The sequence below is a fragment of the Triticum dicoccoides genome, chromosome 2B (genome assembly GCF_002162155.2).
Source record: "Triticum dicoccoides isolate Atlit2015 ecotype Zavitan chromosome 2B, WEW_v2.0, whole genome shotgun sequence".
NCBI classification, from domain to species: domain Eukaryota; kingdom Viridiplantae; phylum Streptophyta; class Magnoliopsida; order Poales; family Poaceae; genus Triticum; species Triticum dicoccoides.
The window spans coordinates 681,205,358-681,224,206 of record NC_041383.1 but is presented as its reverse complement, the minus strand read 5'-3'; the positions used below and the strand labels follow the sequence as shown (position 1 = coordinate 681,224,206).

Here is an 18,849-nt window from a genome sequence, read left to right as displayed (position 1 = left end):
GGCGCCCGCCTGGCCTTGGTCATCATGGCTTGCATCACGGGCACCTCATGAGGTACCCCGCATTGATCTCTCCACCTCTTTGCGAGCCAGCCTGACGAGGCCGTGCCTGAGGAAGCCTCCTGTCATCCTTCCCCGCGAGGCTTGGCCCCTCGCGAGGGTCTTGAGCATGTGTTGATGAAGTTGTCCATACTGGGCCACCCCTTGAGCCACGCCGTAGGCCGCAGGCAAGCAAGTCTGGGTACCCCCGTTCCCAGAATGCCGACAGTAGCCCCCGGGCCCAAGGCGCGCTCGGACTTGGCTTAGCAGAGAAGCAAAGAGGCAAGTGCGAAGCGCCGCGGGCCCCAAGAGCCTGCAGCCTTGGCGCCGCGTGGTGGTTGATTGGACATGGGCGTCCTGGCTCCCCCACGGCACCTTGGCAACTGCACAAACTGATAAGGGAGCGGCAGCTGTCTAGGCTTACCTTCTTTGCCTTCTCCTTCGCTGCCCAGATCCCCTTTCTTGCTCCTGCCCTTCTTGCTTCCGAAATCCCCAGATCTATTCCAACCCTGCATCCTAGCAAGGCATGGCACCTCACCCGTCCCCAGCCGGGGCATGGTACTCGCCCACCTTGGATCCTCCGAATGTGTCGGAGAAGAATCTCGCTCGGACGCGCCAGATGATGGCGGCGCAGGGCAACGACGGGGCGGCTGCGCTCAAGGCCGGCCCCGCCCTTCCTGAGGGCAGAGGAAGCACCTTCTACCCACTCTACGTGAGCGCCATTGCCGCCGGTCTGGTGCCCCCTTTTTCTGAGTTCTTCCTTTCTGTTCTCCATCATTACAATCTGCAAGCTCTGCACCTCCATCCCAACTCCGTTCTTCTCTTGGCGATTTTCCCCTACTACTGCGAGGCTCATGTCAGGGTGAGGCCTTCGGTGGCCTTGCTGCGCCATTACTTCTACCTCCGGGTCTCCCACAGCTCCATCACCGCGTGTGCGAGCTTTGTTGTGCACGGCAGATCTAACGCCATCTCGAAGCCCGGAAAGAGAATCGAGGGCTTCAGGAGCAAGTGGGTCATGGTTGATGCTTGGTCCCGCGCGGAGCTCGTCAATCCCTGCACGAGGCCGGTGCTGGAGAAGATGGACGCGGCCCTGTGGCCGGACAACATGGCGACGGAGAAACTGACTGGGGCGTTGCTCCTGAGGGAGTTCTTGGAGCATTAGGTGGCTACGCTTCGGGAACACTCGCTTCTGCTGTGGAAGCTCAGGAGGGCCGATGCCGCCTATCCGATGAGGATCTGGCCGCGGTCCTCCAATCCTTGGTTGGGGGTAACGTGGCGAGGTTGGAGGATGCTCATGTGCCCTTGTTCCTTTGGGATGATTGGGAGCAGGTGGTGAACTCCATGTCTGCTTTCAACGAGGGCGGGCATGTGCCCGCGGAGGTCCCTGGGGCTCCGGCGGCCCTGGCGACGGTGAATGTATCCTCCAACGACTCCAGCTGAGAGGAGGAAGAAGAGGGGGAGGAGAACGAGGAGCCCGACTCGGAGGCGACCGACGGGGAGTCGGGAACGCCGCTCCCTCGGCGTAGGTCCCGCACTCTTCGCCTCTTGCCGGATGATGACGAGGACGGCGACGAGCGGGGTGGCGAGAGCTCGCCCCTGATCCCGAAGAAGGACAGGACGGGGTTGGTTCCCCGTGGGTCTGCTCCGACTCTGAGGCGACCCGCGGACATGCCTCCTGCTCCCGAGCCTCTTGAAGTTGACCCCAGCCGTCTGGCTCTCGAGCTTCAAGTTCGGCCGGAGGTTGCTTGAGCCTACGAGCGATGACGAGTAAGTGCTCGATTCTCGGTTGCTTCCTGCTTTGTTGTTGAGGCTTGACGTCCATATTCCTTGGCTAGGCCGGTGCCTGCGGTGAAGAAGTTGAAGGGGGCTCCTGAGGCTTTGTCCGAGGCAGCACCCCCGTCTGCGGGAGATGGGGGCGACAAGACGCGGGCCTCTCCTGCCCGGTCATCCTCGCGAGGCCTGGCGGGGCCAGCTGGGGCTAGCCCAGCCCCCATGGCCCAGGCGATTCCCGCGGTGTCTCTGCCTGACGCCCCTGCTGTAGTCGTCGGGGCGCAGAAGGCCCTGACTCATAGCGCTGTGATTACGCCATCGTCTTCGCCTCCTACTCCGCCAACCGCTGTCTCTCCGGCTCCTCCTACTGTTCTGGATTGTGCTGCTGCTGACCTGGACCGGCTGCGGAAAGATCTTCTGGGCGCTGACCCTCTCTTGGTGGCCGGGCGCCTGGAGTTGGTCTCTGGCTGGGTCCGCTCTGATGCTTCAATTCGATTGGCGCTGGCTCAGGCCGCAACAGCCTGCGACGAGGAGAAGCAGGCCATCCTCGAGGCGAAGGCCGCTCGTGACGCCGCCTTGGGTGAGGTTGCGGATGTTCAGGGCCGCTACAAGGTGCTGGAGAGCGAACTGCAAGGCCTGCGTGACCAGCTTGTCAAGGAGGCCCGTGTCCGCCAGGAGAAGGAGGAAGGCATGAGGGCCCGCGAGGCTGCCGCCAAGGATCGGGATGCCGAGCTTGACGAACGCCAAGGCCACTTGGGTGCGCTGGAGCAGGCGTTGGAGGTGAAGAAGATCGAGCTGGACGGCAAGGTGCGGGTCCTGGCCGAGGACCGCATGGCCTTCGCGAAGCTGGAGGTGAAGGCTCGCACCCTGCTAAAGTCGCTGTATGACAGCGGCCTAGAAAGCCCGCTAGCCAGCGCCGACGAGGGCCCCGCCAAGCTGCTTCCCTTCCTGGTCTGCGCCCTTGAAGATGTTGCCCTCGGCCTTGGCCCTACGGCTGAGGCTGAGGCGCGCGGCTTTCTTCTGCAGCGCTAACGCGCGTCCTTACCCACGTCTACCTCCGCGACCCCACCGTTGACCTCGACAGCCTGCTGGAGCCTGTGAGCAGCGAGCTTGCCGCCGTCGTTGCCGAGGCCGTGAAGGGTCGGGCGGAGGCTCTGCTAGCGAAGTTTCGGGCCTTCAGCACCAAGCCGAAGCGAGGCACTGTCGGTCTTGAGGCTCCACGAGGCAAAGTTGCCTAGCGTAGCACCATCACTAGCGATGGCGCCGCCAAAAAGTGACCCCTTCGCGGCTCCCGTCCTGCTTTTAATTCCTGCAAGATGCATTCTGCCTTGTGGAGGCGTTTAAACTTGTGTTTGGCATTGTCAAAGTATTCTATGGACTGTAATATTTGCTTTTCAATTTCTTGAGATTTGCGTTTTTCCTTCCTACTTGCTTGTGTTCTGCATCGGTAGAGCCCGGCCCCGTGCATACCTCAGCCACCGTTAGCCCCGACCGGAAACCAGGACGGGACCAAGGAGTGAGGGGCTACGTGACAAGTTAGGCTCCTGAGTCGCGATGCTCAGGACTCCCCCTTGACGCACGAACAACAAGTAGGGAGGTGAGATGCATGGGTGGATTTACCGTTCTATGTCGGCAGAGCCTGGCCCCGCGCATACCTCAACCGCCATTAGCCTTTCGGAACTAAGGGGTGAGGGGCTACGTGGCCAGTTAGGCTCCTGAGTCGCGATCCTCAGGAGTCCCCCTTGACGTCCAAACGGCCTTCGTACCTTGGCTCCGCTCGGGGAGAGGCATGCGACGAACCAGGCCCGAGGGGCCTGGCTGGGTGGCGTGCGCCTGGGCGTGACCCGGGCGCAGCCCCCGTGCCCAGCCCCCTCACGCGGCACTCCCGAGGGGAGGCATTATGATGAGGCCGGACACTGAGCTCTGGGCTCCCTGAGGTTGATGCAACCGGGGGCCACCCTCAGTTGTTTATCACCAGCGCGGAGCATAGCGCTTCCGTATGTGTACGGGCATAGCCGCTCCTCGGCAATGTCGTCAGCCAGTGCGGAGCATGGTGCTTCCACTGGTGCGTGGGAGGGGGCTCCCCTCCGGGAGGAGCCCCCGGGGCGTGTACAGCTCCGCCCTAACACATGGCTGGCACGGTAGGGCCTGGCGAGGTGTATCTGGGCACCCGTGAGCCAGCGTGGGACTCACGGGGCCCTACCTCAAGGCGGGTTGCGCCTGGCTCTGGGCCTTTTCTTGTAATGTGTCCCTGCAGGTTTGGTTAGATGTCGGTGCTCTACGTCCTCGGGTCCCGGCCCTCCAGCGGGGCTCAACCGTCGCTGGCATGCCAGGTCATGATGCCGTGGACATGACCAGAGGGTGAGGGTTGGAGAGCCAATAAGAGCCCATGAGTCGCGATGCTCAGGTACCCCCCCCCTTTAACGTGCAAGCAGCCGACATGAAGTAAGAAGGGTTCCATGGGCAAATATCACACAACAATAATGATAGGTCAAATGCACGACCCGAATAAATGCGAGAGGGATACATGCCACCGGGTCTGGCCCGGGTAGCTTGGGGATAATGCAGCCTGAGGGGCGCCCCCGATAAAGTAAGCTAGAGCATGAATTAAAGGGATACATGCCGCAGGGACGAACCCACACGGCCTGGGAATGATGCAGCCCTGGGGGGTGCTCCTAGCTGAAAATGAAACTTGAAGGATGTCACCTGATAACGTTGAAGATGAAGGGATGCTGAAGTAGCGGACGGCGCGTGCTGTAGGAGACAATCTTCACGAGCCCCCAGGCCCCGGGGCCTCGGGAGGCTCCGGAGGCACTAGCGGCTCCTCGCGGACCATCTCCATCTCCGACAGGACTGCGGAATGCCTGACTGCTTGAGCCTCCAAGATGCTCCTCATGAGGCGTTGACGCACCGCAGCCACGTTCGGTAGGCCGTGACGCATGCGAACATAGCTGTGGGGTGGACCTTCGTAGCGTCCACGCGTGAGGGCCAAAGGCGCTCTTGAGAGGCGGCTCGGTTGAGTCCTGGTATGTCGATGCAGATGCGCAGCCCACCATCCTTGCCTGGATGGGGAGCTACGGCGGGTAAGCGGCGGCTGCCGCTCATGACTCTTGACTCCTGCAGCTCCTGAATGATCTCGCTGATGAACTCCTGAGGGTTTGGCCCTCCTTGTCTTTCTCCTTCTTGAGGGAAACGTGCTTTGAAGTACGCCCCCAAGTGGTGCCCGAGCGCCTCCCTCGTGATCCTAGCAAAGTCGATGGCCCTCCAGGAGAGAGCCCCCGAGCCTTGCTCGAAGAGGGCACCGGGCGCACCTTCCTATGCGGCAGAAGGAGGCACCCCCTGAACAGGCGCGGACCCTGAGGGGCCTGCCTCCCGAGGGGTCGGGCCATGCAATGTCTTCTTCTTCTTGAGGGCAGCCTCGAGAAGCCTCCTGCTTCCGTGATCTGGGTCTTCAATTGATGCGGCTTGGAAAGCGTGTTCCAGAGAACACACAGCGTCTCTCTCTTCACAAGGCACAGTGATGACTCCACCGCTTCCTGGCATCTTGAGGACATTGTAGCCGTGATGGGTCACGGCCATGAACTTGGCCAGGGCGGGGTACCCAAGGATGGCATTGTACGGCAGGCGGATGTGAGCGACGTCGAAGTCAATGAGCTCGGTGTGGTAGTTGTCGTGCTTCCCGAAGGTAACAGGAAGGCGGACCTGCCCTATCGGAACCGTGGAACCATCAGTGACTCCTGAGAAAGGCTTGGTTGGCTGTAGCTGATTGTATGGCACTTGGAGATTGTTGAACGTCTCGACGGATAGGACATTGAGCCCCGCTCCGCCATCGATGAGGGTCCTGGTGACTTGCACATTGCTGATGATTGGGGAGCAAAGCATCGTGAGGACTCCGGCTATGGCCGCGCACTTGAGCTGATCCGCTGAGCTGAACGTGATAGCGCATGATGACCACCTGAGAGGGCATGTGGCCTCAAGCTTGGGGAGGACTGCATTCACCTCGCGGGCAAATTGCTTGAAGATGTGCTGAGAGGCTGGGGCTTGTGCGCCGCCCAAGATGCAGGCGATTGTGCGTGGCTCCTGGAAGCCTCCAACCCCCTCATCCTGATGATGGTCTTCATTCCTCCTCGCCTGTGATGGCAGAGGAGCGAGGCCTGCGTTACCTTGCGGGCGGTCCTCGCGAGGTTGATCCCTCCAACCCCCCTCGGGAGGTGGGTCTCTCCAACCTCCCTCACGAGGCTGGTCCTGCCAGCGGTCTTCGTGAGGTCGGTCGCGCCACCCTTGGCGTGGGCCACGGTCTTCCCATCGTCCTCCACCTCTTCCTCCTCCTCGGCCATAGCCCCGGTCGCTGCGCTCGGGGCGTCGGCCCGCACGCACATCTCGCACGGCTCTGAGCTCTTGGCATTCATTGGTGTTGTGGGTGTGGAGGTCGTGGTACACGCAGTACCGGCTGCCCTTGGATGACTCAGGCTGATCCCTGCCTCGCTTGGTGTCTGGCTCTGCTGCAAGCACTGCAGCCCCCTTGCGCTTCACGTCCTTGGTCTTGGGCTTCTTCTCTTCTTGGTTGGCAACTGGCAGCTCGAGGAGGGACGGGCGCCCTTCCTCAGCCCTAGCGCACTTGGTCGCAAGGTTGAACAGCTCCAGGGAGGTGCACAGGTCTTCATGGATTGCGAGCTCCTCCTTCATCTTGACGTCATGCACGCTGTCGGAGAAGGCTGAGATGATGGCCTCCTCGGACACCTTGGGGATCTTAAGGCGAGCGTTGTTGAAGCGCCGGATGAACTTCTGCAGGGTCTCCCCCGGCTGCTGCTTGATGCGACGCAAGTCGCTCATGGCCAGGGTCTGGTCGCGGGTGCCTTGGAAGTTGGCGATGAATCGGGTGCGCATCTCGTCCCAGGAGGATATCGTGCCTGGAGCCAGGTTCAGGAGCCAGGTGCGGGCGCCGTCCTTGAGCGCCATGGGGAACCAGTTCACCATGACCTTCTCGTCCCCGTTGGCGGCTTCGATGCCCAGCTCGTAGAGCTGGAGGAACTCAGAAGGGTCAGTCGTGCCATCGAAGCGCGGGGGAAGGTTTGGCTTGAACTTGACCGGCCAGGCCACGCTGCATAGCTCGGCGGAGAAGGCACGGCAGCCTACAGTGGCCGTGGGAGGCCTTGGGCGATGGAGAGCTTGATCTTGGAAGTCCTGGTGCGCTGCCTCCAGGCGCAGCGCGGGGTCTTGATGCGCTGGAGCAGGTGCGCGCTCGTGCCGAGCCGATGCAGGGAGCACGCGGGTGGCTTCTTGGGGACGAGGGATCTCTTGGCAGCTCTTCTCTTGCTGCGTTGGCGCCGGACGGAGTGGGTTCCACCCAGGGGCCACGCGCCTTGGAGCCAAGGCGCCTTCTTGAGGGGGAGGCGGCTGAGGCGCCCCCGAAGCTTCGTCGCCCGCGCCGGGCGGTGCGCAGTGCAACGAGAGGGACGGTGCAGGGGAGCCCCCAGCGACGCTAACGAGCTCGGTGATGCGGGCGAGCCACTCGTCGTAGAGGTCATCGACGGGACAGTAGTGCATGAGCTCCCGCGCCAGGAGCAGGGCGGCGTGCGCATCCGCAGGAGCGCGACGGGCGTGGGACGAGGAGCCGGCCAGAGTCGTCCACGGAGTGGCGGTGCGGCCTTCTTGCCGCACTGATGGGTGCAGGGACGAAGCCTTCTATTTGTTCCCCGCCGGGCCGATGGCGGCATTGACGGCGGGCGACGGGAAACAGCGGCGGCACCCGCCGACGGGGGCCGTCTGAGCGACGCGAGTGGCGAGAGCGGCCCGGCGCTCGGCGCGGGCGCGACGTGCGTCCGACATGGATGGGATGGGCGGTGAAAACATGAGGCGGCGAAAGGCGGATTCCGGCACACCCCTACCTGGCGCGCCAAATGTCAGATTTCGGGATCCGGCAGTCCTTGAGGTTCGAACACTGGGGTGCGTGCGGAGATCACACCCCTAGTCTACTCATGTCTTACCGCCTCGCTAGGATCTAAACTACACAAAGAACAACACAGAGGACGCAGATTTATACTGGTTCAGGCCACCATTGTGGTGTAATACCCTACTCCAGTGTGTGGTGTGGTGGATTGCCTCTGGGGCTGATGATGAACAATACAAGGGAAGAACAGCCTCGCGAGGGTCTGTTCCTACGGTGGTGTTGTCCAAGGTTCTTCTCTCTGGCTCGTCTCTAGATCAGATGCCGATGCCTCTACCCTGGGGGTGGCTAGTCCTATTTATAGCGGAGGCCCCGGGCCTCTTCCCAAATATTGAGCGGGAAGGGCGCCAACAATTGGCCATTTTGAAGGGGAACATCTAGTACACTTATCCTGACTAAAGTTCGTCCTCGCCTGCCAAAGACCCTGACGATGACGCTGGCTTGGGCTCCACGATGACCTCCTTCTGCCGTCCTGCTGGTCTTGGTCTTGTTGCACCGAAATGGTTGCCTTTGCCTGATACCCTTACCTGCGCTTGCCCCCTTTGCACCAAAGGGGAAACAAGGACTCTGCGCAGGCCGGCGCCCGCCTGGCCTTGGTCGTCATGGCTTGCGTCACGGGCACCTCGTGAGGTACCCCGCCTTGATCTCTCCGCCTCTTCGCGAGCCAGCCTGACGAGGCCGTGCCTGAGGAAGCCTCCTGTCGTCCTTTCCCGCGAGGCATGGCCCCTCGCGAGGGTCTTGAGCATGTGTTGATGAAGATGGGCCGTACTGGGCCACCCCTTGAGCCATGCCACAGGCCGCAGGCAGGCAAGTCTGGGTACCCCCATTCCCAGAACACCGACAGCTTCTTCTTGATACTAGATGTTCCTAGTAACTCGCGATGCACAAGTTTTCTCCTCATATACTATTTCATCTTAGCTAGAGGTCCGCCGCCCCCCTGAATTTCAATTTCTGGCCAGTTGATTCCCAATTAAAGAAAGCATTCCCCGGCATAACAGGCGCTAGTACACCTATTACGCCGGGGAAGCAGCGCCTTGGTGTTTATCTTAGGGGCGTGTGCGGCCTAGAGCTACTGGCACCCGATTTGGAGGTCGGCCGGGATTAAAGGGACGGCCTGGGGGTGCTGCCAAGCACGGCGGTGGTGTGAGGTCGATGGGAGGGCGGGGCGGCGGAGGCAGGGGTCTGGGCCGGTGGTCGCTGGCGGTTCAAGAAAGATTGTCACTAGTGACTGGCGGGAGGTAGACGAAGGCCATCTTCCCGTTCCTTATAGATCGGACGGTTCATTAAAAAAATCGACTGACCTATTTATTTTTAGTCGACTGTTATCTTAGATATGACCACATGTGGTGGTGTGCTGGAGGAGTACCTGCATTTCCTGTGCTCATATATTACAAAATCATACGGAGTAGAATCTAATTTTGTTTGCCATGCAATGTTGTAGAGCTATCATATGTCTCCTATCATTTATTTTTCAGCCACCTGCTATCTGCTACTTTTACAGTGCACTAGTTTTGCACACACTTCACCCATACTCTCACTATTTTGTTTTTATGCAAGGGTATTTCAGAGTCTGCCTTGAGAGAAGCAGCAAAGAAAAGAGAGAAGTCGCGCCAGCTTTCTTCGCGGGTAGGCAAGACACGTTACAGCGCTATAAAGGGTGCAGTGTTTGCAGATGGAGACGGTAAATGTAGCTCTGGAGTTGATGACCTCGCTCGCAATGAACCACCATCCCAGGTGCTTGCTTTAACTTCACGGTGTCATATGTGGTTGCATGTTCCATATGGTGTCTAGCTTGTATTCGAAAGGCCGAAGTCGGTAAGATAAGGAAAGATATTTTTTACATGAACCACCATCCCGTGAGCACCAGAAGACAAATAGCTAGTCAGGGCACTGGCCGAGCCAGTGACAAGCCCAGCAAAGATAGGCATCACCTGGAAGCCAACTAAAAAGATGCGATGGTGGCGAAGCAGCCCGCCTCCCACCAGGCTCTCACGTCCTAGATGATCATGCTCACCACTCCAGCCGGATGTCTAGCTTGTATTGCTTCCAATTTGGTTAAATTGCATCTGCTTAGCTTACACATTATACCTTTGAATATGACATGCCTTTCTGCTTTTGGTACATACTAGTACATCTATGTATTAACCATGTTCTTACATCAAACTAATGTTCTTGTGTATCCCTCATCAATCACTTATGACGAGGCAGGTAGGCAAGGGGACTACTCCTCATTTAAACAATGCAGTGTCAGCCTCCTGACATGATTCTCAAGAAACAGAATTGCTAGATAAAGATAGTGAACGTATCTCTGTAGTTGATTACAGCATTTCCCCTACACTAGCATCGCAGGTGCTTGCTCTAACTTGACAGCGTGATATCTGGTTGCATGTTGCATATGGTGTCTAGATTGTAATTCTTCCAATCTGGTTAAACTGCATGTGCTAGTCTGCTTAGCTTATACATTATACTTGTTAATGTGACATGCCTTCCTGTATTTAGTACATACTACATCTGTCTATTAAGCATGTCCTTACATAAAACTATTTTTTTGTATCCCGCCTCAATCAATATGACGAGACACCTTTAGTATATGCAGTGCCGTATTAGTTGCATCTTTCATATGATTTAGCATGTGTTGCTTCAAATTTGTTGAAATTCCATTTATGATGGGACGCTTTTAACTTGGCAGAGTCATACTGGCTGCATCTTTCATGTGGTGTCTAGCTTGCATTGCTTCTTATTTGCTAGAATGGTTTCTGCTTAGTTTACACAAACAATTGTGAACATTCCATGTCGTCCTATTTTTTGTACATATTCCATCCTGGTATCATGTGTTTGCCTTACATCAAAGTAGTGATTGTTAGTATCATGCATGAATGAGTTCTGAAGAGAGAATTTTATTGCTTTTTCTTGTCGGTTTTACCTGAAATTCAAAATCAATAAAGCGAAAGGAAGTTAGCAAGGCAGCGGATAAAGGTGCTCCTTCCGAACGAAGGGCCTCTACAGTTTCTACTCCTCCACACCCCCAAGATGATTTCCAAGACAACACATGCATCGACACTCAACAAAGCTGTGTTTATGATGAGCACGTCTCCCCTAGTGCAGCATCACCGGTGCTCCCTCTAACTTGGCACTGTTATATGTGGTTGCCTGTTATGTGTGATGTCTAGCTTGTATTGCTTCTAATTTTTTTGAATTCCATCTGCTTACTTTACACATTATACTTGAATAAGACACGTGCTCCTGTTTCTAGAACATACAATATCTGTCTATCACACCATGTTCTTACATCAAATTACTACTATTGTGTAACCTGCAACAATCACTTATCATAAGGCAGGTTTGACTTCGGAGTGTGATATAGGTTACATCTCACATTCTTTTCTAGCTTGTACTACTAATTTGTTGAAATGGCACTTATGACGAGACAGTTTTAACTTGGTAGAGTGATATTCGTTGCATCTTTCATATGGTGTCTAGCTTTCATTGCTTCTAATTTGTTGAAATGCCTTCTCCTTAGTTTACACATCATAAGCTGTGAATATGCAATGCTGTGAATATGCAATGGCACTAATGACGAGAGACGTCTAACATGGTAGTGTGATGTTGTTTGCATCTTGCATATGATTTATTTCTTGTACTACTTCACATTTGTTTAAACGCCATTTATGATGAGACACTGTTAACTTGGTAGAGTGATATTTGTAGCATCTTTCATATGGTGTCTGCTATGTCTCGACCTTGCGTTGGTTTTCCCTGAAGAGGAGAGGATGATGCAGCACAGTAGCGTAAGTATTTCCCTCAGTTTTTGAGAACCAAGGTATCAATCCAGTAGGAGGTCACGCGCAAGTCCCTCGTACCTGCACAACACGATAGCAACTCGCAACCAACGCTTAGGGGTTGTCAATCCCTTCACGGTCACTTACGAGGGTGAGATCTGATAGAGATAATATTTTTGGTATTTTTGATAGATAGATGCAAAGTAAAATGTAAAGGTAAAGTAAAAACAAAGCAAGTAAATAAAGTGATATAGATTGATATGATGAGAATAGACCCGGGGGCCATAGGTTTCACTAGTGGCCTCTCTCGAGAGCATAAGTATTCTACGGTGGGTGAACAAATTACTGTTGAGCAATTGACAAAACTGAGCATAGTTATGAGTATATCTAGGCAATGATCATGTATATAGGCATCACGTCCAAAATAAGTAGATCAAAATGATTCTGCATCTACTACTATTACTCCACTCATCGACCGCTATTCAGCATGCATCTAGAGTATTAAGTAAAAACAGAGTAACGCCTTAAGCAAGATGACATGATGTAGAGGGATAAATTCATGCAATATGATAAAAACCCCATCTTGTTATCCTCGATGGCAACAATACAATACGTGCCTTGCAACTCTTTCTGTCACTGAGTAAGGACACCGCAAGATTGAACCCAAAGCCATGCACTTCTCCCATTGCAAGAACTACCAATCTAGTTGGCCAAACCAAACGGATAATTCGAAGAGACTTGCAAAGATAACTCAATCATACATAAAAGAATTCAGAGAAGAATCAAATATTTTCCATAGATAATACTGGATCATAAACCCACAATTCATCGGTCTCAACAAACACACCGCAAAAAGAAGATTACATTGAATAGATCTCCACAAGAGAGGGGGAGAACATTGTATTGAGATCCAAAAAGAGAGAAGAAGCCATCTAGCTACTAGCTATGGACCCGAAGGTCTGAAGTAAAGTACTCACACTTCATCAGAGGGGCCATGGTGATGATGTAGAAGCCCTCCATGGTGGATGCCCCCTCCGGCGGAGCTCCGGAACAGGCCCCAAGATGGGATCTCATGGATACAGAAGGTTGCGGCGGTGGAATTATGTTTTTGGCTCCCTGGGATCATACGGGGATACGTAGGTATATATAGGAGGAAGGAGTACGTCGGTGGAGCTCCGAGGGGCCCACGAAGTAGGGGGGCGCGCCCAGGGGGAGGGGCGCGCCCTCCACCCTCGTGACCGCCTCATGGCTTTCTTGACGGAGGGTCCAAGTCTCCTGGATCTTATCTGATGAGAAAGTCACCTTCCCGAAGGTTTTATTTCGTTTGGACTTCGTTTGATATTATGTTTCTTCGAAACACTAAAAAAGGCAAAAAACAGCAATTCTGGGCTGGGCCTCCGGTTAATAGGTTAGTCCCAAAAATAATATAAAAGTGGAAAATAAAGCCCAATATATTCCAAAACAGTAGATAAAGTAGCATGGAGCAATCAAAAATTATAGATACGTTGGAGACGTATCAGTGTCTTCCTTCCATTGCATTGCTTCTAATTTGGTGAAATGTCTTCTTCTTAGTTTACACATCATAGTTCTGGTTATCTCTTCCGTCCTGTTTTTCATACATATTACATCCTCCTATCATGTGGTTGTCTAACATCAAAGTTCAGTTCGCTTGCATCATGCATCAATTTGTTCTGAAGAACTAAATTGTTATTCGTTTTTCTTCTCGGCTTGACTTAACATGGCACAGAGAAAGAGGAAGAAACACATAATGGCGGGGAATGAGAAGCGGATGAATCCTGCAGATTCTGCTGGTACTGATGGTGCAATAGAAGGTCAAAGTCAAGCGGAAAATTCTACAAACACGGCATCCCATGCTACACGAGTTGCAAAAAAAGCCAAACAGAAACAAATAGCTGCCACCAAACAAGCAGAGACAACCCTAGTTCTTGCAACACCTACCACAGTACTACCAGTTGCACGACTTACTCGTGCGTCAACTGAGCTAGCAGCACGTTCCCAAGCTCCCTTGCCACCTGACACTACTTCCCAAGCACTCTTGACACAAGACGAGTTGGCAATATCAGATGAACCTTGTGAGCTTCAACAGCAAGAAGGTAGTTGCTGGAGTCAAGTTACAGTTGCATGCTTCTTTATATGTAGTCTCACAATTTGATGTACACTAACACTTCCTATGTTCGTTGTTGGACTAGCACCTAGGTGCAAGAGGAAACAAACATCAGGGATAATGCTCGATAGGTTAACTAAATCTAGAGGAGGAAGAATGGAGATCCGTTTTGAGGCAGGTTTAAAAAGGCCATGTGATGCTACAGAGTCAGCCAAGTTAGTATCAGAGGCAGCGGTTGCCATTAGGTGTCATGTACGTATCCTCCCAACATGGATTCAGTACAGGAATGACAAAGACGAAACCCAGTTCAACACCTTCCTCGACCATTTATCTGTAAGTATGGTTATGTATGGAAACTAGTAATATCGTCTTGCTCTGTCCCATACTTTCTAGGTTGCTGATAATGAGACTCCCATAATTTTCAATAGTGAGGTTCAAGTTGGATAGCCAAGATGATGCAACCAGACAAGCTTGCACCCATGTTTTCAAGTCTGCTCTGCGACAGTATCGGTATAACTTGAGGAAGACTCACTTTGAAGGCAAGGCTAACAATGAACTTTCCCAAACATCTCCAGTGAAAATATATCGGATGAAGACTGGCGGGGCCTTGTTAAACACTGGTCTAATCCGAAGTATCAGGTACATTATATATATGTGATCAGATCACATGTTGAAGTCCTATTTACGCATGTGCCACACAAATCTATCTTCTTGTAGGTGAACTGTTCAAACAAGAAGGCCAACCGTACGAAAGTGAAATTCCAACAGAAGACAGGATCTCGTAGCTATATTGCACACTGCAAGGCTCTTGTAATTAGCTGCTGTTTCACTCTTTTCGATGTACCATATTATCAGATCTATATTGACTTGTTCGAAATGCAGAGGAAAGCCCGCAAGGACCTGAAAGTACCTGAACCAAATGTTGTGGAAATCTTCAAGGACTGTCACACCAGCAAAAAGAAGGGCATGACTACACCAGTCAAAGCCACTGTTGTAAGTCTTTAATCCTCGTTCCTTTTAACTACTACTTACTCTGACTTGTGCCTTGAACTGCATGGTTTGCAGCCAATGTCTATTACTCTTTTCAATTTTATACACAATTGTCTTAGCGTATCATTGCACCTTACAAGGTTTAAAAGAGAGGAGTGATGTTCCTTTGATCTTGACCCATAATCTAGTTCCGTGCTGGACTTGCCCACACAACGTTACAATTGCCTATTTGTCTGTTCTCAGTTGTTTTGTGATATGAATGATGTCATACTATGCTTACCATATTATAAACTTCGTCTCTTTATCCTTAGCCCTCAATACAATGTGAAGAAATAGACAATACATTAGCGATGGTACATGGTCATATGTTTGGAACCTGGTTTTATTATGTACTTTGCAATAAAATACAACTAATATTTTACATGGGTTCACCAGAATAAGTTCTGTATATAGACCAAAGCTATTTTGTTTGGTTTTGCTGCCTCCTTAATATCTTCTGTTCTGGTACTATTAATCTAAAACCTCAACTTTTTAGTGAGCTATGGAAAAAATGGTGGAACCGCCACCTTCTGAAGGTGGCGAGGCAACTATAACCGCAATGTCAGCTCTTGCTGCAGTGGGTCAGTACCTATCCACTAACAGTGCCAAAAGCATGTTCCTGCGTAATACTAGGTTGGTTGTTAAGACAATATCATCCAAACTGCCTCATGATCAAGATATGCAAGCTCAAAGCAATGTTGTATCTGTGCTCCAGACACAAGTCCATTCCCTAACAGAGACCCTTTGTGAAACAAGGAGAAACATTGCTCAATGTCGTCAAGATATGCATGGTTTTGAAACCAGACTATTAGACATTTGCTATGTTGTTCAGGAGCCTAGGGGAAATGAAGGCGAGTGTTATGGTGCTCCATCAGACACTATAGCATGAAAACGTAACAGTCAGGTCAAATGAACTGAGCTTCTGAACTTCTGGTGGTGCATTTATCTGCTAGACTGTTAAGTTTTATGCCAACCTTCCTTTTGTTATATAATTGTAATTTGTTTTGGTGTGATACAAAATTTATTCTTAACGTGCATCCACCGGCTGAAGAAAACAGCATGCAATTTTTGTATAGTGTAGGGTGTTCCCTATATTTGCACTGGTGGCGATCTTTGATGCCGAGTGGATGTAATCTGTGCAATCGCCTTAATAGCCTAGTGTTAGTTTCGGCCTTATTTATTTCCTAGTCTTCTTTTTCCTTGGTTTGCTAGTGGCCGCAACTACCATGGGCCATATACGGGCCGTAGGATCCATGGGTCTCCTACGGGCCGTCGATAAATGGGCCTGTAGTCGGTGGGCCTCGGGCCGTCGATAAATGGGCACGTAATCGGTGGGCCTCGGGCCGTCGGATAAATGGGTCTACATGGGTCGTAATTGGGCGTAATTGGTACCGGCCCAGCACGGTAACGGGCCGTTAACAGGCCGTAGGACAGCAAAGGCTTAATTCTGTCACAGGCATAACGGGTCGTTAATGCGCCAAAATATATGACGGGCTGGAAACGGCGCAATGGGTTAACAGGCCAGAAACGGGCCGACTCTTGCCATGGGCCGAATTTGGCCCATTAGGGTAACAGGCCAGTAACTGGCCGACTCTTGCCATGGGCCGAATTTGGCCCATTAGGGGAACAGGCCAGTAACGGGCCGACTGTTGCCATGGGCCGAATTTGGCCCATTAGGGGAACAGGCCAGTAACGGGCCGGAAGTAATCGAGGGCCGAAAAGGAGCCCAAGAACGTATGGGCCGTCAATAGGCCGAAAGCTAACACAGGCTGGAAATGTCCCATGTAAATCATGGGCCGTTAACGGGTACAAAGAAAATTACTATTCATTATGGGCTAGAGTCACCGTGGGCCTGTAAAGGGCCGAAAGATACAAAGGCCTCATATGGACCAAAAGACGTCGTGGGCCATACATGGGCCGAAATTGAAATGGGCTGGTGTTATATTCAACGGCCCACATGACGTTGTTGGGCCGATTTCCTTTAGGGCCTAATGGGCCGTGAGTTAACGGGCCGTAAAATGGGCTATTTGCAAAGAGACCGTTAACAGGCTTTTCATGGGCCAGCCTATTAAATTTCGACCAAGTCAAACGGGCCGGCTTTGTAAGCTAAATGGGCCAGTGGTGGGCCGTGGCACGTGTCGACATATCATAGGCGCCTATCTGACCCACTGACGAGCTGACACATGTTTTGTCCGGCCAATAAGAATTTTACACGTGGAAATTTCCCATTGGTCGGGGCTGTTAACGGGTTATCGGTTCCAAAACCCGACCCGATAGCTTAATGGCATTCCGTTATGTGGATGACACATGTCGGTCACCCTTGACGAAAGCACTTCTGTGACGCGCGATTTATCGTCATGGAAGTGGACACTACTGTGATGATAATTTTGGTAATGTCATGGAACACTTCTACGACAGCACAGGTATGACTATCTTGATTCTGTCATAAAATCATCATGGATGTAAATGCATGACAAAAAACGCGACCTACTGTGACAAACACGTATCATCACGGAAGTCTATTTTTTTGGTAGTGTCAGTGCTCGAAGAGTACCATGTTCGAGTGACATGTATTTGAATTGTAAAAACAATGCTATTTTGATTATAAAGGCTGTGTTTATACTTTTGCCCGAAAGTATTATAGTGCCTCCTGTGCGGCCATTTATGTATGTATGTATGTAACCTAAAAGTTTGCAGTCGTCGACTTCAGCCCCCACGCATATAATGCAGGGGTTTTCGGTAAAGCGCGTAATCACACTTGATCCAACGTCTTGGTCCGTTAAGGAGGTGATGGCGCAGCGAACGAGGCAATCGGACTATATAGCTTTAACACTTTCACTTAGCCATAGGAGTTTGACGATGGGGCTACTATATAGCCCCTGGTACTTCCGCGTTCGTCCAAATTCGGTGCGCGTACGTACATGACCAAGAAACCGGTCCTTCGTTAATGCGGAGGAATGCGAAGATTCCACTGAGTCATCGAATGGTTGACCAGTGTCACGCTATATCATGACAATCAGTTTTTGGCTTTCTCTACTGAGGTGCTCATCCAGATGAACCAGGGCACAATCATAGTAGTTCTCCCGGTGCCACCTTAGCCGATAGAGCGGAACGTAAGGTAGCAAAACACGGGAGCCTGGCAAACCCAACTATTGACCAAATACATGATTCGGAGCTGATGCATATAAGGCCAAACTCGTGACGCCGAACACTCCCTAAGGTATTCGGACTTTACAACATATACTAGGCTGAGTAACGCCCTCGATAATGAGCCCTGAGTTTCCAGGTACATGCATTGATCTGGCGTGACGAAATGCTGTGGCGACCGGTTCTCCGGGTATTAATTCCCAGAAAATGGCCCTTGTGCTCACCAACCCCAGGATAACTGTTAGCTGATGAGGCACCAACTTGATACAGAAATTCCAAGCAAAATACAAAATATGTAGTACAAGACCATTCTGGCCTGTGAGTACAACAAATGGTTTCTATTGGTTGATGGAGGAAGCGGGTTGTGAATCATCAGTGTCTATGGGACTCCATTTCCCACGGGAACAGCTGACCAGGTTAACTCCTATCTTCGCGAGACTGCTATCACCATTGCTTAGGTTCCGGGGCTGTCATCACGGTCGCTCCTCTCCACGCAAGAAATCTGGCCAAGACAATAGCCAGGGACAAGCCAGTGAGTACTTTGAATGTACTCGCAAACATTATGAACACGGGTATAATATAACAACGATGTGCTAAAAAATATTTTATACTCATGACGTCAGTCACCAAAGATAAATATAACTCTGATGCGTGCAAGCATGTTAATTATGAATATGCAATAACTTAGCAATATTAAAATTTATGAAATAAATAACAAACATGCCACAGTCGGGCGTCTTAGCGACACCGCATAAAGGGCTTTAAAAGAAATGCCACAGTCGGGCGTCTGAGCGACACCACATAAAGGGCTTTAAAAGAAATGCCACAGTCGGGCGTCTGAGCGACGCCACATACAGGGCTTTAAAAGAAATGCCACAGTCGGGCGTCTGGGTGATGCCACATACAGGGCTTTAATAGAAATGCCACAGTCGGGCGTCTGAGCGACACCACATAAAGGGCTTTAAAAGAAATGCCACAGTCGAACGTCTGAGCGACATCACAGACAGGGCTTTAAA

The 18,849-nt window shown here is 52.1% G+C and overlaps 1 protein-coding gene across 1 annotated transcript in view; it reads left to right on the top strand.

The window, feature by feature from the left end:
• Positions 1 to 562: 562 nt before the first annotated feature.
• LOC119361136 (oxysterol-binding protein-related protein 1C-like) overlaps positions 563 to 18,849 on the top strand; it is a gene marked incomplete at its 3' end in the record, with an annotated part of 34,787 nt that continues 16,500 nt past the window's right edge. Inside the window, exons 1-3 of the mRNA XM_037626493.1 lie at positions 563 to 772; positions 1,366 to 1,452; positions 2,317 to 2,586. Coding sequence (XP_037482390.1) covers positions 563 to 772; positions 1,366 to 1,452; positions 2,317 to 2,586 — 567 coding nt within the window. The remainder of the gene's footprint in view (positions 773 to 1,365; positions 1,453 to 2,316; positions 2,587 to 18,849) is intronic.